The sequence below is a fragment of the Pinus tabuliformis genome, chromosome 5_1 (genome assembly GCF_031772625.1).
Source record: "Pinus tabuliformis cultivar Carrire ecotype Pingquan chromosome 5_1, CPIR1, whole genome shotgun sequence".
NCBI classification, from domain to species: domain Eukaryota; kingdom Viridiplantae; phylum Streptophyta; class Pinopsida; order Pinales; family Pinaceae; genus Pinus; species Pinus tabuliformis.
Window position 1 is genome coordinate 306,623,157 of NC_142305.1, and position 25,889 is coordinate 306,649,045.

The window sequence follows — 25,889 nt, forward strand, 5'->3', positions numbered from 1 at the left end:
CACATTCTAATAGAAAAGCCCAAAAAATCACCTCATTTAGACCACACCATCAATAGTTCGTAATAGAATTTTCTCAACACTTTGACAATGTTAATGGCCAATGTCAATTTAATGAAAAAAACTCAAAAATTCACCTCATTAAGACCATGCTATCAACAATTTGTAATAGAATTTTCTCAACACTTTGACAATGTGAATGGTCTGTGTCCACTTAATGAAAAAAACTCAAAAAACCACCTCATTAAAACCATGCTATCAACAATATGTAATAGAATTTTCTCAACACTTTGACAATGTGAATGGTCAATGTCCATTTCAGAGAATCAAATACAGGACACACTCATAATTATTTTCATATCGATATTCAAATACAGGACACACTCATAATTATTTTCATATCGATATTCAAATACAACACACTCATAATTCTAGGATTTCACTAATTTATTTTAACCACTGCTCTTAACCCCCTCGGGCAAGCATGATCTTCCTCACAAGATAATGGGGGTTGATTTAATTAGTCTTTTGAATAAACTTGAGAACATGCAGCAACATTTAACTGAAAAATTACTCATACGTTGGCCTGTTAAATTTTCAACTTTTCAAGTCAAAATTTGTCAATATTGTAATTTTAAACAAACTGTTTATTGTAATTTCTAACAGGTATGGTTGTTGAACATTTGACTAAAGGAAACAAATTTCTACCACCTTCTGCTTCTTTCGGCCTTGCCAAGGTCATAACTGACAGATGGGCACGTACACTTTTTACCTAATGGAATTAGCACATCACAGTAGCATTCAAATCATTTCATTTATAAACACAAAAATATACAATAGATAAAGAAGATACTAGGTCGTTAAAAAAAAGATACTACAACCTAAAATGAGCTCACCAATGAAAATAGGGAACTGTCCTACACAGTACAAGATTTTTATGGTTTTCCGTTAAATATGATTCTACATAAATTGTGTATACACCTATTATATAACAATAGCCCTTCTCGACTTCGATTCACAAAGCTTGGTCCCTTTATGTTAAGATGGTTGACATATTCAACGTATTAGCCAATCTTAATTTTGGCTTATAAAGCATGGTTTCTTGGCAAAACGGTCTGCTACATTTCATGGCCAGGTTCTGCCATATGTCTCAGTTAAATGGGCATTTTCATCTAACTATTACTGCACTCTATAGTCTATACTGCTATATTCAATGTGATAAATGTTAGTGTTACCCCATAACCTTCTGACATTCAAAAAAATTTAAGTCTCCAGACATTTGCAAGAAAGTGCCAATATCTGAACAATCTTTTCAGAAGATTTGAAATTGAAAACATGCGACATGTCTATGTTACAAGTGTTTCCAAGGAGGCCCAAAGTAATTAAGGATGTTATCCTTTGTTGAGGGGCTTAATGAAAGATATTTTAGCTCTCTTATGATTACCTCCTCACTGGAGCTGGACCCGCCCTCCCTGCTGGAGGGGCAGCACGTCCTGCAGCCTGAGCCTGCGTTATTAGCAACAAAGGATTAGGGGGGATCCTAATTATAATATTGCTATCTACATCTCAAACACACCAACTGCCTAATTTGAAAATCATGATTCTTTTGATCATGGCTTCTTATGGTAGTAGGTAAACCTGCTCTACTTAACATCACTTACCCTAGCTCGCATTGCCACTGCACGTCCACGACCAACACCAATTGATGAACCTTTGCCCTGTCTCAAATTAAATTTTTCACAAATGGAACATTACACATGATGAGTGCACCATTTCCATTAAAATGAAATCAAGTTGTAAATTAATTATACCTGACAAGTATCTCTTACCACTGTCAGCCAATTCAAAAACTAGACAAGTTTGTTTTAAATCTCAAGTTATCATATGTTAGATTAAGCCCATGGGCATCACAAAAGCTAAAAGTTAAGAACTTCTCAAGGAAATTCATTTCAAATAAGAAAAATAACGATGCCAGATACTTCTAATGCAGTTTGTAAAGACTTTGGAGGGAACTTATTAATGGTGTTAAGATTTCAGAGTTTGGCAAACATACCTTAATCCTTGCATCTAGACGCCTGAACATAGGAGCATTCTTAAGCATGTCAGGTATAACCATAAACCTGAGGAAATCAAGGCGTGAATTTTATCTTTCAAACAAAAGAATTTGAAGCATACTGTCAAAGTCACAAAGATAAGGATGTGAATCTACTTCAAATAAACATAGATAAAAAACCAAGAAAAGATCATATCATAATTCAAACCTACCTGACTTTGCTGCCTCGAATAAAGACATGCTCCAATTGGGATACTTTTCCATCCTGCAAAGGATACAACTCCATAATTATTAACAGCAGTAGAAACAGATGTAGAAAAGAGCTGAAACTATCTCACATGACCATCAACACATTTACCCAACACCACCTAGAATGAAAACGTATAATTCAACCTGAATGAAAAACTAAACAAACTCATCACAGCCTCTTTGGAAAGATCCTGTTTATACTTCACTGTACGTAATATGGATTTAGCAGAAACAGGGACAAAGCAATACTTTTGATTCATTTAACATTGTTCATATTTCAAAGTTGTGCTTCAATTGCAAACAAGATCATTTATCTAAAATTTAAACAGGGAATCCTCAAACATCTATATAGTAATAACTTAAATAAAAAAAGATGATCAACCAAGTCTATGACTAATATACTGGCGCTACAGATGAGTTCACCCAAAATTTGTCCATGTACAAGCACACAGATTTGGTTGTCATCAGATTTGCATAATCATCAAAGGATGCACATTGCAGGGGACAACTTTGGCACAGATAAACGTGGAAAATTGGTGCTATATCACAGGCACACCAATATTCATGGTTACACAGTTCGAGCGGCACAACCTAATCACACTAATACATTATTATGATACTTTGGTATGTTGACTTCTGGTTATGTTAAATTTTGGAAACAATGGTATGTTCTATGCTTCAGAGCATTTTTACTTCAATTTCTCTATCCATATCCAGATTAGCAATCACATCAACATGATAGTTGAATGCAGATAGAACATAAACATAAACATAAACAGTAGAAGACAAGCCAAGACAAGAGGACACAAGATGTGGCACCAGCCAGGGACAAACCCCAATGTGGGGAAACCCTTGATCAATTCTTCTTATATATTCTTTGATAGTTCAGCGCAGAGAGAGAGAGAGAGTACAATGGTTTAAAGTCAATAATGACTTGCCAAATAGGAGATCTGACATCAAAGATCTTAACTATGAAGTTGACTCAATGAAATTGCAATTCTGGCACCAAGGGCTGAAGACTGCAATTCTGAATACCTGTCACTGTTGTTCATGGACTGAGCTTTGATTACAGGTTAGGGCTTCAACTGAAACCTACAGCAGCCCACTACAAAATTTGATGCAGCTTCCTTCCCTTTATCATATCTGGGAACTCGCTCTCCTAGATGACTATTCCTGCACCCCTTTTAAGCTTGATTAGACCTCTAAACAACTGCTACAGGACTGCAGCAAGCTCACCATAGGTATGTCTCCTATTTGGAAGAATTCCCAGCCATAACTATCCCAGAAAAACCTTCTTCTATTGCTGCCTCCCTTTTATAAGCTCCTATCCTCCACGCTGATTGATCTATCAATCAAAACATTACCAAGGAGTCATCTACAACCACCTTGCTGTTGCCTCCTTGTCATGATTTCTGTGCTTTACTGCTGTAGCTTCTTATCTCTGGTTAGGGCATCCAAAAACCCTCCAAAAATCTACCACAACAGTCCTCCAATCACTGTGTTCCCTTGTCACCCTTTGCTGTCCTTCTAGGCTTCCAATCTGCTGTTGTATGTCCCTAAAAAACCACCTCAAGGCACCCTACAGATCTCGGATCTGCTACAGCAAGGAGTTTGACATTTAGACAAGGGTTTACACCTTTAGTTTGGTCTGCGGTGTCTCCTTAGTAGCTGCGGCTAGGCGAGAGGACCCTTACTAGGTCTCTCGGCCTCTCAACAAACCTCCACGCATGCTGCTGTAACATCATCACCTGTGGCCCAAAACAGAATACCTAAATACTGTAACTATGCACAGAAAACCCTTTAACCTTACCGCTGATCTGTGGTTTTGTTTAGCAAGGGAGACATGCCACAAACTGTCCACACGTCTGCTCTTTAGGTGCCTTCTAGCTGCGGCTTTCTCCACAGAGAAATCTGCACCAAAACGCAGAGAAGAACCTCTCCTAAACTTGGCTGCACTCTCCTCATCCTTGCCTCAGATCCACACTTCAAACGTAGAGGTGTTCTTAACCTTTTTGATTCTCTTCTTGGATGTGTATGAGTGAGGGAGAAAGCACCTCTATATACTAATCGGTGGGGGTCAAGAGACGTGACTATTGGATTAGGTGAGCCGACATATAGAAGAGGCCGACCTAGATAATTTGATCATAATCAAAATAAATTCATAACTTCATTTGTACATGTCGGAATCGGATGATCTTTAGATCAATCCTACACCTCTCGGAGAGAGGAATCCAAGAAAAATATCAGCTGTCATAAATAAGGTGACCCATATGGAGTTTGGCCCTAGTTGCCAATTTTAACACTCCCTCTCAACTAGGGAAAACTACATCATCTGTCAGACGGTACTATCTCTGCCATCAATGCACTGCTGAACTATGAAGAAGAAGTGATCGAGAATGTATCATACCATTCTCTACTAACCCGAAGTCAGTTCCAGATAAAAGAGAGTGTGTCATACCACTCTTACTGACCCGAAGTCAGTTCCAATTGATCCCAGATCAATATAGGTCATCCTAGCATAGGGAGTACAGTAGTACACAATGCGTCCATCGGCAGTACTATGGTCCCTATCCTCATTTCCCTACTCATTGGCCAGATGAGAGGTACTTCCCATGAATCCCAGACTGCATGGGTAGGATGTCTCAGCAAGAGAATGATGAACCACTCATCGTGCCTACATGTCGCCACGGGGCATCACAGGGGAAGGCTGAACCACTCACCCTGTACACAGCAAACCACTAGGGGAAGGCTGAACCACTCACCCTATGGTTGCTCATCGCTCCAAGAAGTACCCCAAGCCCCCCAAAGCTCCCAGAGCTCAATGTCCATATCATACAGGACCCTCAGAAGAGGGTCTCTCCACGACTCCAAGTCATTCTCGGAAGGTCAAGAATTTGACCTTTCCCAGGGCTTTGTCAGAATATCGGTGACCTGCTCATCAGTCCCAATGTGATAGAGCCTTATTGCTAATCGTTGTACCATAATCCCAGAGAAAGTGGTACCTGATATCTATATGCTTGGCGCGAACATGAAACGTGGGACTCTCTGATAATCAAATCCCACTCTGGTTGTCGTAGAGGATCACAGTAGCATCCAGCACATGTCCAAACAGCTCACTTAGGAGCTTCCTCAACCAGACAGCTTCACAGGAGGCCATACTCGCAGCTATGTATTCGGCCTCAGCGGTGCTCAAGGCAACTGACTTATGCTTCCTGCTCATCCAGGATATCGAAGCAAAACCCAAAGAAAAACAACATCCAGAAGTGCTCTTGCAATCCACCATACTGCCAGCCCAATCAGCATCAGAATAACCATGCAGCCTCACATTTCCAGCAGTGTATCTCAGTCCATGAGTGATTGTGCCCTGAAGATATCTTAGAAGATTCTTGGCACCAATCCAATTTACATGACAAGGCTCAACCATATATGGGCTCAATGTGTTAACTGCAAAATATATGTCCGGACGAGAGTTCACCAAGAACATCAGTGCTCCTATGAGTTGACGATACTCAAAATGTTAAAATTGGCAACTAGGGCCAAACTCCATGTGGGTCATCTTATTTATGGCAGCTGATATTTTTCTTGGATTCCTCTCTTCGAGAGGTGTAGGATTGATCTAAAGATCATCCGATTCCGACATGTATTTATGGAGATATGAATTTATTTATATTATTTGACAATTTGTCAAGGTCGGCCAGCAACCAAATAACCCCCAGCTCAACCTCAACGTTGCATTTAAATAGAGGAGGCCTCAAGTCATTTGTTACACACATCTCTCATGATCTCTCTCCACTCGTTTGGGTTTGGTGGCAAGAGAGGTCAAGTGGGAGATTTAGCCACAGTTCTAAAGAGGAGATCTAGTTGCTGTTCTAGAGAGGAGATCTAGCCCTAGCCGCAGATCTAAAAGGAGCCCTAGCCACAGTCACAAGCAAGCCCTAGCCGCAGTCATGAAGAAATCCCTAGCCGCAGGTGAAGAGAAGACTTAGAACAGTTGAAGGAGAGCCCTAACAGCGGTTAAGGAAGGGGTCTGGCCGCAGTCAAAGGAGGCCTAAATCTGCAACAAAGAAAGGCCTAATCCGCAGCTAAGAGGAGCTGCAATACGCAGCCAAAAGGGAGCCCTAATCTGCTGCCTAAAGAAGCCCTAATATATTGTCTAAAGGAGGCCCTACACTGCAGTTAAGAGAGGCTTAATTCGTAGCAATAAGGAGGCCTTATACGCAGTCAAGAGAGGCCAGATCCACAGCAATTGAGGAGCCCTAATACGCAGCCAAGAAGAGACTCTAAGCCACAGCAAGAGGAGCCCTAACGCAGCTAGAATAAACCTATTAACAGCGTAAAAGTAGCATGAGTTGTTGTACGTGACAGCATTGTAATAGAGGCTATGTCTAGGCATGGATTAAGGACTTGTTTGGGCCTGTTGGAGGAGACCGCAGCTACAGCTAGTTGCTTTGCTAGGCTGCAAGCCATAGCAAGCAGCTAAGGTTGTTCCAAGGCAGCATTGAGGTGTACATTGCTTGCAGGAGGCAGCGCAGATAAAGGGGAGACTCTCCTAGGTGGACTGTAGTCCTAGAAGGGCTTAGTTTGCTGACAGCGTGGAAGGTTAAGGGCTGCATATTGTGCCCTAACCAGAATTGCATGAGTAGCAAGCAATCAGAGGAATGTTGCAGCAGTGTTATGTGGAGGGCTTCTAGATTGATGATCTACTCGAAGCATATGCTACAACACTCTTAGTGATTGGTTGCAGATTGTCATGAGGATTTCAGGGTTGCATCTTTGAACAATCATCATTAGCAGAATAATGGACTTTCTGTTGCTGTTATAAAATATCAGTTTTGTATATTTGTACTATCTCTATCTCTCTGCTGAACTATTGAAGATTATAAGAAGATTTGATCAAGGGTTTCCCCACATTGGGATTTGTCCCTGGCTGGTGCCACATCTTGTGTCCTCTTGTCTTTGCTTGTCTTCTACTGTTTATGTTTATGTTCTATCTGCATTTTACTATCATGCTAATGTGATTGCTAAACTGGACATTGATATTGGGCTAATTGCAATTGAAGTAAATTGCTCTTAAGCATAGAACATACCTAAAATTAACATGGTATCAGAGGTGAGGTGAAGACAAAGCCCAAGCAAGAGTGAAAGAGCAATCATCGAAGACAGTTGGAAAGGACAGAAGACTCAATGGGTTCCCACTTCCCGACTGAAGACAAGCTCCGTGAAAAGTCTGAATATCATGGATAGAAGATGTCTCTTGATCTGACATTGGAAGAACAAGAAGTGTTGGATTATGTGAAGGGTAAAATCCCTGAGCCTTCATCAAATGCACCAGTTGCTACAAAGAACAAGTACACCAAGATTGAAGTCAAAGCGAAGAAGATTATCAGAGATTCCATTGACAAGCGTCTGGTGGCTTACATCTCCGATATAAACATCTCCAAGGAGATCTACGCCAGATTGGTAAGCATGTTCAAAGGTTAGTGATGCAAATCAAATTTTGTTTCTTAAAAATAAGTTGAAGGATATTAAGAAGGGCAATGACGAGTATATTCAATCCTACTTCTTAAGGATCACTGAGATCAAGAATGATCTTCTATCAATTGGAGAAGTCATTCCTGACAGGGAACTTACTATCACTACCCTTGGAGGACTCCCACCCGAGTGGTATATATTTAGAACCACTATTCTCAATAATGATCGAATTTCGGGATTTGAAGAATTGATGTCAAGATGCATTCAGGAAGAAACAAGAATGGTGGAGCAAGAAATGTCTTCTAATAAAGGCAACCGCACTGCTTTCTCTGCTCATGCCAAAAGGAGAAATAACGCAGGGTCTAAAGGACACTTCAATGGAAAGCCCGGATCTAAGGGTGGAAGGAAAGGCAGGTGCTTTGTTTGCAATAAGTATGGCCACTATGTGAGGGAATGTCCAAACAAAAGGGACACATCACATGATGATGATCACAACCATTCCAAGGGCAACTTCAACAACAATGATCGAAGGAATGACAGGTACAATGAAAAAGGAAAAAGGAATGTAGGTCATCAAGGAAATGGTCGACCCTCCAAGAAAGCAAGGAACTCCAGGTATGAAGAATCAAATGTTGTTTCTGATAAGCAAAAGGAGTATTATCTTATATCGGCCCTCTCCACTACCTCTCCTCTGGACACTTTGGAAAATTGGCTTATTGATAGTGGTGCTTCAAGGCACTTCACCGGATACAAGGAAGCTCTCTCTAATCTGATAGAGAAGGAAACAAACTTGGAGATTATTCTTGGAGACGATGCCACCTATCCCATAAAGGGTGTAGGGAATGTTACCCTTCAATTGAATCAGGCTAACACAATTCATTTACAAGAAGTTCTATATGTACCTAATCTCAAGAAGGACCTGGTGTCCATTTCGGCAATGGAAGACAAAGGTGGCATTCACCGATGGAAAGGTACATGTTTGGAAAAGGAATTTTAAAGATGCTTTTACTCTTGGGTTCATGGTTGGCACTTTATATCTGTTAAAATTGGCAACTAGGGTCAAACTCCATGTGGGTCATCTTATTAATGACAGCTGATATTTTTCTTGGATCCCTCTAGTCGAGAGGTGTAGGATTGATCTAAAGATCATCCGATTCCGATAAGTATTCATGGAGATATGAATTTATTTGTGTTATGGGACAATTCGTCAAGGTCTGTCAACAACCAAATAACCCCCACATGTGCTCAACGTTTTAGTATAAAAGGAGGTGAATTGATAGTCATTTCCACACACACTTCACTCTTGATTTCTCTCCACTTGTTTTGGGTTTTAGTGGAAGAGAAATCTAGGAGGATGAAGCCCTAGACACAAGAGGAAAGGAGGCTAATCTAGTTGCCCTAGCCGCAGTCCTAAAGGATGGTCTACCCGCAGTCCTAGAGAGAAGATCACTGCTTCTATACACTGCCTAAAGGAGCCTAGCTACAGTCCAAGCATGGAGATATAACACCGTCAAGAAGGCCTATACTCGTTGCCCTATACACAGGCCTGTCGTGCCCTAGCCGCAGGCCTATCCTGCCCTAGCCGCAAGAGATGACCGGATTGTTGGAAGGAGGGCCGAGGAGTTCTGCTATAGGAGGCCGAGGTGCATTTGGTGACTATCTTAGGGCTGAGACAGATCCGAGAGGGCAGGCTGCTAGGCCGAGTAGAGGAGGAGCTCAACGTTGGCAAGTGGGTGACTGTTTTGGGCTTGATGTGTGCGTCGTAAGCTACGGCAAGGGACAGCGTGGGCTGTTTTGGGGTCATGTTATGCCCTACTCTTCAACGTGGAGGCAGAGGGTTCACACTAGGGCAGGCCGCAGAGATTAAGGGTTGTTTGGGTGACTGTTTGAGGGTTGTTGCAACAGCCTGAGGTGCCCTAACCAGTCAATATCACAACAACAGCAAGTGTGGTGTGTTTGGGTCAATGTTGTGACTAGATTTAGATCAATTCATGGTGCAGCAATGTTCATGTGCAGCAATGGTACTTGGTGCAGCAAGTAAATGGTTCATGGCAAGCACATGAGACAGCAGTGTGGCAGCATGGTGCAACAAGCACATGAGACAGCAATGTGGCAACATGGTGCAGCAAGCACATGGGACAGCTGTGGCAACATGGTGCAACAAGCACATGGGATAGTTGTGGCAGGAAGGTACAGCAGTATGAGATGTGACAGCATTGTGATAAGGTGCAGCATGATGTGGAATGCTGCTACATAATGATGGGCATCGTAACGAAGGGAAGTATAGCATGTTGTGTGCAGCACTTGCAAAGAGTAGTACAGTGATATTAAATGCTACTATGAGATCCAGCATGATGGGCACAGTGAGGTACAGTATGAGGCAGCACTGGTGAGTGCAGCAAGATGATAAGGTATAGCAAGATGTTGCAATACAGGAAGGTGCAGCAGTATGATGTGTGCAGCATGGTAATGAGGTCCAGCATAGTGATGATGGGTGCAGCATGGTGCAACACAGTGAGGTGCAGCATGATGATGAGGTGTAGCACAATGATAGGTGCGGCATGGTGATGGAGTCACCGTGGAGAATCAGTTGAAGCGTCACCGTGGAGAATCAGTTGAAGCAGCGTGTCTTCAACTGAGTTCAGCTACCTCATGTATCATCTTATTAGAGATGATCTATGCTCTTATTTAGATAAGTCAAAGTGTTGACTTCTGTTGTAAACGTACTATCTCTCTCTCTCTATTGAACTATTGAAGAACATATAAGAAGAATTGATCAAGGGTTTCCCCACATTGGGGTTTGTCCCTGGGTAGCGCCACATCTTGTGTCCTCTTATCTTGGCTTGTCTTCTGCGATTTATGTTTATGTTGTATCTGCAATATACTATTATGCTTATGTGATTGTTAATCTGGAAAAGATATTGAGCTAACTGTGAAAATTGAAATAAATTTCTTTAAGCATAGAACATACCTAAACTTAATAGTATCAAGTTGCAGGAAGTCCATTGGGGACCATGTCTTGTGACACATCTCTTCAATCTGAACTATGGTATCGGAGGTCTGCCCATCTTCATTGTAAGGCCCTACCCAATGTGAAATAGATGGTGACAGGGATGTCTGAGCTCAAAGAAAAGCATGAAGGTATATGTCCGGGATGTATCGAGGGACAGATTACAAGAGGACTATTCCTCTCTAGTAATAGCAAGACCACGGATGTGGAACAACCTGAGGAGTTTGAGGTTCATGACCAGGAATCTCACATATGCAAGTTGAAGAAAGCTCTCTATGGTTTGATGCAAGCACCCCAGGCTTGGTATGAGAGGATCGATAGCTATCTGATGAAGCTGGGATTCACTAGGAGTGAAGTTGATCCGAACCTTTACTTTAAGGTTGAAGATGATAGATCTCTCATACTGGTGCTTTATATGGATGACATCTTTCTGACAGGTGCAAACCCTCTCATTTACAAACGTAAGAGGGAGTTGGATTCCGAATTTGGAATGGTGGACTGCAAGCCTGTGACTACCCCGATGGAGCTTAACTTTAAGAAGTTATATGGTAGTGCTGCCGGACCTGAATTGGGAAATGCTTCTAAGTATCATCAACTCATAGGAGCACTAGTGTTCTTGGTGAACTCTCGTCCGGATATATGTTTTCTAGTTAACACGTTGAGCCAATATATGGTTGAGCTTCATCACACACATTGGATTGGTGCCAAGAATCTTCTGAGATATCTTCGAGGCACAATTACTCATGGACTGAGATACACTGTCGAAGATGAGGGACTGCATGGTTATTCTGATTGGGCAGGTAGTGTGATGGATCGCAAGAGCACTTCTAGGTGTTGTTTCTCTTTGGGTTCTGCTTCGATATCCTAGATGAGCAGGAAGCAGAAGTCAGTTGCTTTGAGCACCGCTGAGGCCAGATACATAATTGCGAGTATGGCCTCGTGTGAAGTTGTCCGGTTGGGTAAGCTCTTCAACGAGCTGTTTGGACACGTGCTGGATACCACCGTGATCCTCTGTGACAACCAAAGTGGGATCCGATTATCAGAGAATCTCATATGTCATGATCGCTCCAAGCACATAGACATCAGGTACCACTTTATCCGGGATATGGTACAACGAGGAGCAATAAGGCTCCATCACATTGGGACAAATGAACAGGTCACCGACATTCTGACGAAGCCCCTAGGAAAGGTCAAATTCTTGACTTTTTGAGAACGACAAGAAGTCGTGGAGAGAGCCTCTCCTGAGGGTCCTGTATGATATGGATATTGAGCTCTGGGAGCTCTGGGGGGTATGGGGTACTTCTTGGAGCGATAAGCAACCATAGGGTGAGTGATTCAACCTTCCCCTAGTGGTTTGCTATGTAGGTAGGACGAGTGGTTCATCCTTCTCCTGCTGAGACACAATCGTAGGGTGAGTGGTTCAGCCTTCCCCTGGGATACCCGATGGCGACATGTAGGCAGGATGAGTGGTTCATCCTTCTCTTGCTGAGACATCCTACCCATGCAGTCTGGGACTCATGGGAAGTACCTCTCATATGGCCAATGAGTAGGGAAATGAGGATAGGGACCATAGTACTATCGATGGACGCATCGTGTACTATCGTACTCCCTATGCTAGGATGACCTATATTGATCTGGGATCAATGGAACTGACTTCGGGTCTGTAAGAGTAGTATGAGACACATTCTTTATTTGGAACTGATTTCGGATCAGTAAGAGTGGTATGAGACACTCTTTATATATGGGATTGACTCCAGGTTAGTAGAGAATGGTATGATACATTCTCGATCACTTCTTCTTCTTCATAGTTCAGCAGAGCAGAGCAGAGCATTGCAGGGCACTGCATTGATGGCAGAGATAGTATAGACTAGCAGATGGAGTTCTCCCTAGTTGAGAGGGAGTGTTAAAATTGGCAACTAGGGCCAAACTCCATGTGGGTCATCTTATTTATGGCAGCTGATATTTTTCTTGGATTCCTCTCTTCGAGAGGTGTAGGATTGATCTAAAGATCATCCAATTCCGACATGTATTTATGGAGATACGAATTTATTTATGTTATTTGAAAATTTGTCAAGGTCGGCCATCAACCAAATAACCCCCAACTCAACCTCAACGTTGCATTTAAATAGAGGAGGCCTAAAGTCATTTGTTACACACATCTCTCATTATCTCTCTCCACTCATTTGGGTTTGGTGGCAAGAGAGATCATGTGGGAGATCTAGCCGCAGTTCTAAAGAGGAGATCTAGTTGTTGTCCTAGAGAGGAGATCTAACCGCAGTTCTAAAGAGGAGATCTAGTTGTTTTCCTAGAGAGGAGATCTAGCCCTAGCCACAATTCTAAAAGGAGACCTAGCCACAGTCACAAGCAAGCCCTAGCCGCAATCATGAAGAAATCCCTAGCCGCAAGTGAAGAGGAGACTTAGCCACAGTTGAAGGAGAGCCCTAGAAGCAATTAAGGAAGAGGTTTGGCCGCAGTCAAAGAAGGCCTAAATCCGCAGCAAAGAAAGGCCTAATCCGCAGGCTCGCAGCTAAGAGGAGCTCCAATATGCAGCCAAAAGGGAGCCCTAATCTGTTGTCTAAAGAAGCCCTAATCCGTCGTCTAAGGGAGGCCCTAAACTACAGTTAAGGGAGGCCTAATTCGTAGCAATAAGGAGGCCTTATACGCAGTCTAGAGAGAGGCCTAAGATGCAGTCAAGAGAGGCCAGATCCACAGCAATTGAGGAGCCCTAATACGCAGCCAAGAAGAGACTCTAAGCCGCAGCAAGAGGAGCCCTAACGCAGCTAGAATAAACCTGTTGACAGCGAAAAAGTAGCATGAGTTGTAGGTGACAGCGTTGTAATAGAGGCTATGTCTAGGCATGGGTTAAGGACTTGTTTGGGCCTGTTGGAGGAAACCGCAGCTACAGCTAGCTGCTTTGCTAGGCTGCAAGCCATAGCAAGCAGCTAAGGTTGTTCCAAGGCAGCATTGAGGTGTACATTGCTTGCAGGAGGCAGCGTGGATAAAGGGGAGACTCTCCTAGGTGGACCGCAGCCCTAGAAGGGCTTAGTTTGCTAACAGCGTGGAAGGTTAAGGGCTGCATATTGTGCCCTAACCAGAATTGCAGGAGCAGCAAGCAATCAGAGGAATGTTGCAACAGTGTTATGTGGAGGGCTTCTAGATTGATGATCTACTCAAAGAATATGCTACAACACTCTTATTGGTTGCAGACTGTCATGAGGATTTCAGGGCTGCATCTTTGAACAGTCATCATTAGCAGAATGATGGACTTTCTGCTGCTGTCATAAAATATCAGTTTTGTATATTTGTACTATCTCTATATCTCTGTTGAACTATTGAAAATTAAAAGAAGATTTGATCAAGGGTTTCCCCACATTGGGGTTTGTCCCTGGCTAGTGCCACATCTTGTGTCCTCTTGTCTTGGCTTGTCTTCTACTGTTTATGTTTATGTTCTATCAGCATTTTACTATCATGCTAATGTGATCTCTAAACTAGACATTGATATTGGGCTAATTAAGAAATTGAAGTAAATTGCTCTTAAGCATAGAACATAGCTGAAATTAACACAAAAGCATTGCCTAATTCAAGTCCAACAACACTACCACATAACCTTTTAAAGTTAAGTTCCATCGGGGTAGTCATAGGCTTGCAGCCAACGATCCAAATCTTTCACAACATATTTTCCTTGAGATAGGAAAATTTTCCCTGGCTTTTGCCAAACCTCCAATCCTAGGAAGTAGTGCCTAGGTCCTTTATCTCAAATTCAGAAGCAAACTCCCTCTTACATGAGAGGATCTCAATAAACATCATGGCTCCCTTTAAACATTGGAAATGTATGCTTGTTCAAGGTATATCCATCAAGCCATCTGCACCCTGCTATTCATCCTTCGGTCTATACATCAAAGTCAGCCAAACATGTTGCCTCTCAAGTAACAAGGATATCATTTTTAGAGTCACCAAATATCATATCAGCTATCACGAATCAGCACCCTTAGACATGGTTATCTTTCTTGAAATACTCTATGGCTCCCTCTGAAGCCATACGTCAGATGGTCATTTATCTTTCGGCGATGAGCTTGCTAAATGATTTCTGCCATGTGCATGAAACTACTCAATAAGGATGATTTTCTCATCCAGCCATTTGTATCCATATGACCATGATAAGTGACTTCAGAATTTCATCATCTTCCTTTGAATTGAGGAAGTATAACATCAACTACTGCACGAGGATAAACAATGCTGCTATATCAAAGATATCCAGTTTCAAATCATTTGATGAAATGAAGCCATTCCTAACCAGGATATTCCGTTATGTTGTATTCCTCCCAAAACTTGTTACACAGCTACTTTTGTAATTCATCAGAAGTCGTTAGTGCAAGACAAAGAATTAGATTTGTCCTTAAGTTCATCAGACTATCTCGAACTTACACATCTTGTTCACAACTTCGATTGTGAACAAGATTCATTGCCAATGCTTCTGTCATAGATGACCTTCCATGCTTGTTGTTGAGTTATTGCTAATGTATTGAAGTACTTCCAAGATCAAAAGGAAGGTACTTTAAACCAGTGAAGATAATATCAGCGATATATTGCCGAATATCAGAAATATCGCGATATTTTCGGCGAGCCGAAATATCGCCGAGAAAATATCGCGATATTTTTGGCTCCCGAAAATATCACGATATTTCCGAGATATCGGCGATATCTCGGCAAAATATCGCGAGACGATATAAAATATCGCCGGGCATGTTTTGCCGCGGCTAGAAAAAGGAAAAATCGTTTTTTTTTCTTCATTTTTGTTTCTGAGTGTTGGAGAAGGAAGGGGAAGAGTTTTGTGGTGGTTGTCAAGGAGGGTTTGAGGATCAAACAACGATTATCACCACCAAGATTTTTTTGTGGATCAAAGATTGAAAAATAGTGAGACAAACTTCATTTCTTCCATTAACAGGTATGTTCTTAAAAACTCCTACCAACATTTTGTTTCTTTGTTTTTTTCCATTTGCTATGATTTTCATGCCCATGAGCCAATGCAAGGGTTTTCTCCATATTTGGACAGCAAGCTTCATTTTTTTTTCAACTTTCTTATGCACCCTCTTATTGCCATTTTTCATTCACATTGCAAAATGCAAATAATGTAGTAATTTTTTTTAAATGAGGTGGTTATTACTTATTTTTTTTGTGTTGGGGGGTTTAATGCCAATTTTTTGTTTTTTTTGTGCCCTAGGTTTGAATTAGTTCACTACAAATGTCAAATATGCCAAAAGCCTTGGACCTATTTTGGGAGTATGGGGAGGTTGTTGGTGGGGCAAATCAGGCATATATATCATGCAAATTGTGTAGGACCGAGATGTCAGGAGGGGTTACACGATTGAAATACCATCTGGCTAGACTCTCTGCACATGATGCAGATGTAATGCCTTGTATGGTTTCTAGTGCAGAGGTTATACAAAAAGCTCTTGAAGCAATTGCTGAACAAGACAGAAAGAAAGCTGCTAGGGAGAGGCCAATGGTCTCAGATAGATAGCTGCTAGTTTTATTTGTTTTGCAACTTTTGCTACATATAAGTTTATAACTCATGATGATGAAATACTTTTAAAGTTTTATATATGTGATGTTATTTTGTTTGAGTCCTTGATTGGACAATTATCAGGGATCAGCAGGATATGTGATGTTATTTTGTTTGAGTCCTTGATTGGACAATTATCAGGGATCAGCAGGATTTGGTATCGCCTTTGAAGTTTGATGTATCATTTCTATTTGACATCATATATATCAGTGCCTTCTTCATATTTATGTGCCAATATGTTTGGTTCATGTTGTTATTGCTTTATATGTTTAGAAATCTGAAAAAAAAAATGAATATATTATGCATTTTTTATGCTTGCTGATATTTTGCCGATAATTTCGCCGATATTGCCGATAAGATATTTTCTGGACCCTCGCCGATATTTTGCCGATACTGATATTTTCAACACTGCTTTAAACCGATGAAGAGAACCTGACTTCTCCCCTCTAGGTTCTGGTGCTTGACATGGAATGATGAGGGACTGTGAATTCCTGTTGGAGCCTTGATTTATTTCATAAGCCAATGGAGGATCCAAACCAGTGTTTTCAAAAACGGCCGGCTCGGAACCGACTCGACCGAGTTGGTCCGAGCCAGACCCCCCAGCTATGACCCGGCCTAGGAAACGGTTCAGCCGGCCAGGTTAGTACTGAGCCGGCCGGGTTGTCTAACGACTCGGCCAGCTTGGTATTAACCCGGCCGGCTCAGCCGAGTCTGTAATAACTCGGTCGGGTTGCGTACTGGGCTCTTAACAATTAACAAACTCCTAAATTCTAATATATATAATATGTGCATATAATTAATAGGAACAAAGTATGATAGAAGGATTATATGAATATCGATTAGTAGCTAAAGCCTAAAAGTCGCTAATGGGATTGTGAAGGTACATTGTTTATAATACTACATCTATTTCAGATTCAGCATAGAAGTTAACAGATTAGTGCCTAAATCAGCTATGAGATGATGAAGGATTAGTGCCTAAATCAGCCCAAGCCATCAGTCTTCCTAAAGAGTACATTGTCATACTAATCTCCCAAGATTCACTCGAGAATAACTGCAATCTATGGAGAATAATTATCGAATATAGACAAGCATGAAGCATAGCACCATAGATCATGCTTCGGAATTCAACTTAGTATCTTTAAATTTGCAATGATTGATTCAATCTAGTTGACTGTTGAACATAATCAACCATTCCCTTGCATTATTGTGACACTTGGAATCTTTGAACGCAATACAATACAAGAATAAAAGGACATGGCAAGTCTGTGGTTATTAGTCAAATTATGACTAGTTGCTTATTTAAAGTTTAGTACAGTGCACACTGGGTGCCATTTTGATATAATGGATATATTCATGAGCCTACTTTGATCATATGTTGTCTTCTAGCTTCTATCTATATTCTAATGCTGGTGTTTGGAAACATGAATGAAAATCTTTAAAATTATTTTTTTTTATTAAAAAAAAATAAATAAATAAATAAATAATAATAATAATAATAATAATAATAATTAATGTATTTTTTACAACAACCGAGTCATTGAAATCGAGCCGACCAAGTCGATACCGAGTCGGAGTTGGAGTCAGAGTCGACCCTCGGCCGAGCCAAAGTCCAAGTCGGAGTTCTAAAACATTGATCCAGATTCCAAACTGCTTGAGGCTTGTAGATCTCTTACTCTTCAATGTGCTCAAAAGTTTGCTGATGAATAAAAATATTGCCGCTGTAAGTAAATAACATTTCACAGGTCAGCTTGACTGACATAAGAGATTCAGGCTGTGAATCCATGTATGAGATGAAGGCACACTTTATGGATTTCATCACCCAGGATATGAGTAGATGTTTAATCCTTTTATGCTATGAACCGATACTGAGGTCAAGGTGATGACCTTACTGGAGTTCATGCTCAAAGTGTCCTCAAAGTCAACTTCGGACTGAGTATTTACGCAGGAGTAAACTCATAATTTTAATTCTTTTCTTCTAGAGTATGAATAGGAAGGCCTTAAATGCCTTCCAGCATTGGAGATCAGACCTTCTCTTTCTATGACATGCGAGTGTCCAGAGGATTGTACTTCTGTGATAATCATTTTGTGATATGACATCTCTGCGAGCTTTCAGAAAATTTGTCCTCACTGTGTCTTAGATGCAGAGATTGGATTACATGCCAAAAAGTGCAATCAAGAGAGAACTGATAAATTAGCTTTGGGTTCCTTTGAATAGGGCTGAAGTGCCCTCAATTAAACATGATTTGATCCCCTCAACACAAGTAGTCTATACTTCATCAAGTTCTACACTTCAGCCTTCAGCACTTCAACCTTGAAGAGGAATTCAATCTCTTGTCATGTCTACCTAACTTGTTTCAACAAGGTATGCTCCTTGGCATTAGCATGTGCAGGGGCCATGTCAACAAATGGTATTAATGCCTTGCAATCTTTGTAGCTACAGTATCCAGCCTTATGCAACATTCTTCAGATGTTCATCAAGACATATCACTGTAATGTATGGATTTGTATTTTCAATATTCCAGCCCATATCATGCTTGAATATACTTTAGACTGGCAGGAGTCAAGGAGGCTTGTCAACGAACTCTTAGAGATTGCTTTCTCTCACTCTTGCTAGGGCTTTGTCCTAACCTAGCTCTGATACCATGTTAAATTTTGGATACAATGGTATGTTCCATGATTTAGAGCATTTTTACTTCAATTATGCAAATAGAACATAAACATAATCATAAACAGTAGAAGACAAGCCAACACAAGAGGACACAAGATGTGGCACCAGCCAGGGACAAACCCCAATGTGGTGAAATCCTTGATCAATTCTTCCTATATATTCTTCGATAGTTCAGCAGAGAGAGAGGGAGAGAGAGTACAATGATTTAAAGTCAATACTGACTTTCCAAATAGGAGATCTGACATCAAAGATCTTAACCATGAAGTTGACTCAATGAAATTGCAATTCTGGCACCAAGGGCTGAAGACTGCAATTCTGAATACCTGTCATTGTTGTTCATGGACTGAGCTTTGATTACAGGTTAGGGCTTCAACTGAAACCTACAGCAGCCCACTACATAATTTGATGTGGCTTCCTTCCCTTTATCATATCTGGGAACTCGCTCTCCTAGATGACTATTCCTGCACCCCTTTTAAGCTTGATTAGACCTCTAAACAACTGCTACAGGACTGCAGCAAGCTCACCATAGGTATGTCTCCTCAATAACCAATCCGCCTCCATTAAATTCACGATGGAGAAGGAAGAGAATGGTTGTCTTCCGTTCTTGGATGTCCTCATCTCGAAGAAGGCGGATGGTTCCTTTTCTCATCAGGTGTTTAGAAAGAAGACGCATACTGAGCAATACTTGCATGCCTCGTCACATCACTTCCCCGCTCAGAAGTTAGGAGTTCTTAGCACTCTTGCCACCCGTGCTGTGAGAATTTCAGATAAGGAGAGCCTGGAAACTGAGAAGGCTCACCTCCTTGATGTCTTTGAGAAGAATGGTTACAAGAGGCACCTCGGTCAAAAAGCCTTCCTCAAGGCCAGGAAGGAGCCTTCAACCCGAAAGGTTCCTAAGGATCATGTTCTAGGTGTGAACCTTCCGTATATCCAAGGGACCACAGATAGGATTGCGAGGATTCTAAGGAGGTATGATGTATCCGCAACTTTTAGACCTCTCAATACTATCCGTGGCTCCCTCAGGTCTGTAAAAGACCCGGTTGACCCTAAGAGCATGAAGGGTGTCTATATCATTCCTTGTTCCTGTGGGACCCCCTATATTGGTGAAACTGGTCGTTCTATCAATCAGCGGATCAGCGAGCATTCTGCTGACTTAAGACATGGTAGGACCAAGTCCTCGGCCCTGGCTGAGCATGCAGGGAAGACTATGCATCATGTATGCATAGAGGAGGCTCAAGTCATTGCCAAGATTCCGCAGTTTCACCATCGCAATTTTAGAGAGGCCCTGGAGATTGAGAAAAGGCCGAGGGATGATGGCTGGAAGATTAGCCGTTGCTGGGTCCCAGCCCTGTCTTCCTAGCCTCCTCATTCTCCTTTGTATTTTGTCTCTAGGTTTCTGTCCTCCTTGTTTCTCTTTTGGCATGTTTATCCTATTATTTTGGTGTATTTTAGTCTTTCGGGCTTCCTGGTGAATTAACCTTAACCCATTTTTCATTCTTTTGGGCGGTCTTTTGATTAAATTCTGATTTTCCTTATTTCATTAGTATTCTATTATTTTCCTGGAATTGAGTTGGCCTTTAGCTTATGTCGAGTAATTAATTTTATTGAAATATTTATCATCAAACTTAAATAGGGATCTTTAAAGTGGGTTTATGGGTATATTATGTTAGATTAATAGTATTATCATCATAATATTAATATTTAATATCAATAAGATATATTAATAGTATTAATATTTAATATCATAATATTAAATTAAATATGGATTATTAAGGTATGTTTATGGGTATATTATGATAGTATTATCATCATAGTATTAATATTTAATATCATTATGATAGATTAATAGTATTAATATTTAATATCATAATATTAAAGATTTATCATCAAAATTAAATATGGATTATTAAGGTAGGTTTATGGGTAAGGTATTTTATTAATAGTATTAGTGTGAGTATTTTTAAACTTAAAATATTAAGTATTTAACCATGGGGTCTTATAGATATTTACGATATATTGGTTTGGTCTTTAATAACCCTAATTTATGATTTTTACCATAAGGAGCAAAATTCTAGGTAGAATTAAGAGTTAACAATTTATTTGGAATTATATATCAGTTAATAAGCATATATAACTTATTAAAATTAATTTTGGAATAAACCTTTATATGTAAATAATAGATAGAAATAATATATTCTAAAAAGTTATTACCATTCTTACCATACCTATTAGGGTTTATTACTTTGTAGAAATAAATAAATGCGATATAACCGTTAGATTATTAGATAGGGTACTACTTAGAACTCTCTTATTAATTAATTAATATTAGACTGATTTATTATTTATATTTTTAATTAACGCCTTTATAAAAAGTTACAAAAAATAGGTAAATATTAATTTAACTAATTTGACTAGGGTCATTGGTCAAAATTAGCCGTTGGTATTTTTAACCCTGGAGTCTCTGCACCTCTATTTAAGCAAGCTAGGCCAGATTGGTTCTTCAACTTGTCCTGACGATGAACCACACTGGTTGGTTCGAAACGCGTCGACAAAAGATTGGTTATGTGATTTTGCCGAAGATTATCTAAACAAAGGTATGTCTCCTATTTGGAAGAATTCCCAGACATAACTATCCCAGAAAAGCCTTCTTCTATTGCTGCCTCCCTTTTATAAGCTCCTATCCTCCACGCCGATTGATCTATCAATCAAAACATTACCAAGGAGTCATCTACAACCACCTTGCTGTTGCCTCCTTGTCATGATTTCTGTGCTTTACTGCTGTAGCTTCTTATCTCTGGTTAGGGCATCCAAAAACCCTCCAAAAATCTACCACAACAGTCCTCCAATCACTGTGTTCCCTTGTCACCCTTTGCTGTCCTTCTAGGCTTCCAATCTGCTGTTGTATGTCCCTAAGAAACCACCTCAAGGCACCCTACAGATCTCGGATCTGCTACAGCAAGGAGTTTGACATTTAGACAAGGGTTTACACCTTCAGTTTGGGCTGCGGTGTCTCCTTAGGAGCTGCGGCTAGGTGAGAGGACCCTTACTAGGTCTCTCGGCCTCTCAACAAACCTCCACACATGCTGCTGTAACATCATCACCTGCGGCCCAAAACAGAATACCCAAACACTGTAACTAAGCACAGAAAACCCTTTAACCTTACCTCTGATCTGCGGTTTTGTTTAGCAAGGGAGACATGCCACAAACTGCCCACACGTCTGCTCTTTAGGTACCTTCTAGCTGCGGCTTTCTCCACAGAGAAATCCGCACCAAAACGCAGAGAAGAACCTCTCCTAAACTTGGCTGCACTCTCCTCATCCTTGCCTCAGATCTGCACTTCAAACGCAGAGGTGTTCTTAACGTTTTTTATTCTCTTCTTGGATGTGTATGAGTGAGGGAGAAAGCACCTCTATATATACTAATCGGTGGGGGTCAAGAGACGTGACTATTGGACTAGGTGAGCCGACATATAGAAGAGGCCAACCTAGATAATTTGATCATAATCAAAATAAATTCATAACTTCATTTGTACATGTCGGAATCGGATGATCTTTAGATCAATCCTACACCTCTCAGAGATAGGAATCCAAGAAAAATATCAACTGTCATAAATAAGGTGACCCATATGGAGTTTGGCCCTAGTTGCCAATTTTAACAGGTTATGATACTTTGGCATGCTAATCTTTTCCGTAAATACATAGTCCAAATCAGTACCAGCACGCACAGATGGGCAGCTCAGCATATTCTCACATGTGGAAACCCAACAGTAATGAGTCATGACAGAACATCTTTTTCTGTCTCTCCTCTTCCAGATTTCCTATACATTATTCAACAAAAGGGAAGCAAAGTGCTTCATATTCCCTTAGTTTGTAAACAGGTATATACTTTGTTCTTATAAAGATTCATGCAATTCAAATCCCATTGTACAGTTTTGTTCAATCGATAAAAATTTGGAGTTAAAATGTCTTCCCAGTTCTATTGCAACAACGTATATTTGAAGTATGAATTCATTTGTCTGAGTTTGATTCAGTATCTATTGCACCATCAATTTGTGACAGAGTATGTTAAGCTGATCTCATTGCAAGCTTGTGCTGTGCTTACACTAATTCCACTAGTTCAACCCCCTCCAAATCAAATTGGTATTGAAGCATCATTTTGCACGTAACCATTGGAATTCTGTTCCATATCAATAGTCCTCTTCTCTTCTTTGATGAATTTATTACTTTCTATGATATCTACTGAGAAGAATGTACTAATTGAAAAAGAAATCAAGCAAACAGAATAAATTGAGGGCAGTGACAAGCAAGTAGAGAAGGAGAATTTACAGCTTGAATCTTCTCCGTTAGAAATGTTTTCTCAAACCCTCCAATCAGCTTTCCACATCTATGTGGATGATATTTTTTTATCACTTCGACCTTTATCAGCTCACTGAATGAGTTATTTTAGTTTATCAAAGAAGATTGTTCTTAAAGCTCCTGCCCATTTGAGTGGATGCTTATGACTGAATTCAAGAGAAGGCCAAAGAAACACGGAAAAAAAAAGGTTACATGGGCAGGCTCCGTGTTTCTTTGGCCTTCTCTTGAATTCAGTCATAATCATCCACTCAAATGGGCAGGCTACTCTTTGGTCCTCAATCTTTAAGAAGCAAGTTTTCCAAGTGGGAGGGCATGTTGTGTACCTGAATACAACATTTTCAATCATACCAATAAATCTATGTTTATGAGCCATTTCTATCATAAAGTTGCTTGCTCCAGATTTTTTTAATTAAGTTTGTAAGTTCATCCTTTCATCATCTGCACCGTTCTTACTGAATCTGTACAGGCTTCTGTAAAAATTATGGCAGACATCTTGATGGTAAAAAGCCTTGGATATGTTCTTAAAGTATGTTAACAGGAATGTTTATTGCATTATGGGCTCTTTCAGAGCATTTGACTTTATGGGAGCTGCAAACGAGCAAAAAAATGTAGAAAAGGTCACAACAAGTTTCAACCTCTACCATGAAGCAACCCTAGTGTTGCACTTGTAGAATTTGGGTAAAGGCATGAAAGCGTGAGTGTTATTCCTAATTAATTGTCAATGGTGCAATATCTCAAGCAACTCTTGGGTTTAATGATCTTGTGCACAATAAAGGATTATGGAAGTTGGATAGAGCTAATTATTTTATTATTACATGGAAAAATAGATCATACGTTTACAAATGCACAACAGTTTTTAATGGTACTGTTACCCACCAAAAGTGGGCGACCCTATAGGAGAAACTCTTCTCCCACACCTCGCATCCAGCCGGCCAGCCAGCAGCCCCTAACAACCACCACTAGGCGATGATGTGCCACTATTCATCTCTGCCACCTGCATCAATCATATGACTTCTCACCCATCTCGCAGGAGCACATGAACGAAGGTGGGCTTCCAAACCAAAAGCTACTTATGCTTGTTTGTACTCTGGGCTTTTGGCATGGATTATGGGATGACCTAGAAGAAGGAAGGTTTTTGACTGTGATCTTATTCCTGTTAATTTTCTCTTAGGGCTTTATTGTTCTTTGCTTTGATAATTGCATTTCATCATTTATTATTTTCACCCTATATCATATAAACATTATTAGCAATTATACAGAAAGAACAATATCATCAACAATGCAACAGAACACAAACAAACAACAGAAGAAAATCAAGTACACATAAAGACACCAGAATTGGTCGGAGACCAGGGCAAAACCCCACAAGAGGGAAAACCCAGAATTCAATTCTTTCTATTAGATTTCATCAGTTGTTCAGCTGAAATACAAAGTACAATATCAATCATATTAGGCCACCTAGGGATCCTCATAAGACAATCTATACCAAACCAAGAATATCACTGTCACATGTGCTGCCATACATCCCTGTCACTATCATACTGTCTTCAAGGTCATTGTAGGGTTACTGTCATCAAGGGAATTGTCATGATACTGCATTGTCAATCTGTCAAGACCGGTCAAAGTTACTGTGATGATATCCATTAGGGTTACTGTATAAATCATTGATATATACATTATATGGATCACTATATTGAAGCCCCTGTCCAAACATCACCTCAGACAAACAGTGTATATAAAGCATGCCATAATAGTGTATATAGAGTATTGCCTTCAGAAATTATAGTCTCACAAATATGTAGATCACAATCCTGTGATACGCAGACCATAATGGGTCACCAGTCAATGTGAGACATGGGTTGAACAGAGTACAATCCAATGAAAGTGCAGGCCATTGCAGATATCCGAGATGCAAGAGAGACTTCATTGTGATATCTAGATACAATAGAGAGTGACATAGTATCATTGCAGTGATGCGAGACCATACCACCAGACATTACGGAGATGTGAGGTCCATATATTTGTGAAATGTAACGAAACCTTGCCAATCCAACGATGTCAATCTATCAAGCGGTGCGATGCCATACAAGTGATGTGTAACATAGTAATATCAAAATATAATGGGATCCAACGATATCACTATAGTGCGACCAAAGCAATAATGTGTTGCGATGCTCATATGATTTCAGTGATAATTCAATGCCCATTCAGTAATAAAAGACTGTGCGATGTTCATTCAATTGTAGAAGACAGAGCGATGACATTGCCATTATAGAACCATACTGTGATGCAATCGATGCCTCAGATTTAATATGCAAGAGTTCTGTACGATTACAGTTATGCCAAAACCCATGCTGAGAGCAATTAGCCTATGCCATATGTGAGCCACGAGTATATGTCATAAGCGTGAATATAGGAGATGCCATCGGCCCTTTTGAGTGCCAGCCAATGAGACTCAGAAGTGTAAGCACAAAAAGCGAATCATGGAACGAGTCTTAGATAATACAAAGCGAACTAGGAAA

At 40.5% G+C, this 25,889-nt stretch overlaps 1 protein-coding gene across 2 annotated transcripts in view; it reads right to left on the reverse strand.

Annotated features, from left to right (window-relative positions):
* Window positions 1-361: 361 nt before the first annotated feature.
* Window positions 362-25,889, reverse strand: part of LOC149164591 (small nuclear ribonucleoprotein SmD3b-like) — a 36,826-nt gene continuing 11,298 nt past the window's right edge. The window contains exons 2-6 of one of the 2 annotated variants that reach the window (XM_089432113.1): window positions 2,263-2,315; window positions 2,051-2,117; window positions 1,659-1,715; window positions 1,442-1,503; window positions 362-769 (exon numbers count right to left, since the gene is read on the reverse strand). In XM_089432113.1, the coding sequence (XP_089288239.1) occupies window positions 766-769; window positions 1,442-1,503; window positions 1,659-1,715; window positions 2,051-2,117; window positions 2,263-2,315 (243 nt within the window). In that variant the 3' untranslated portion in view covers window positions 362-765. Of the gene's footprint in view, window positions 770-896; window positions 1,504-1,658; window positions 1,716-2,050; window positions 2,118-2,262; window positions 2,316-25,889 lie in introns of those variants that run through there. The other variant, XM_089432112.1, reaches the window with a different exon arrangement.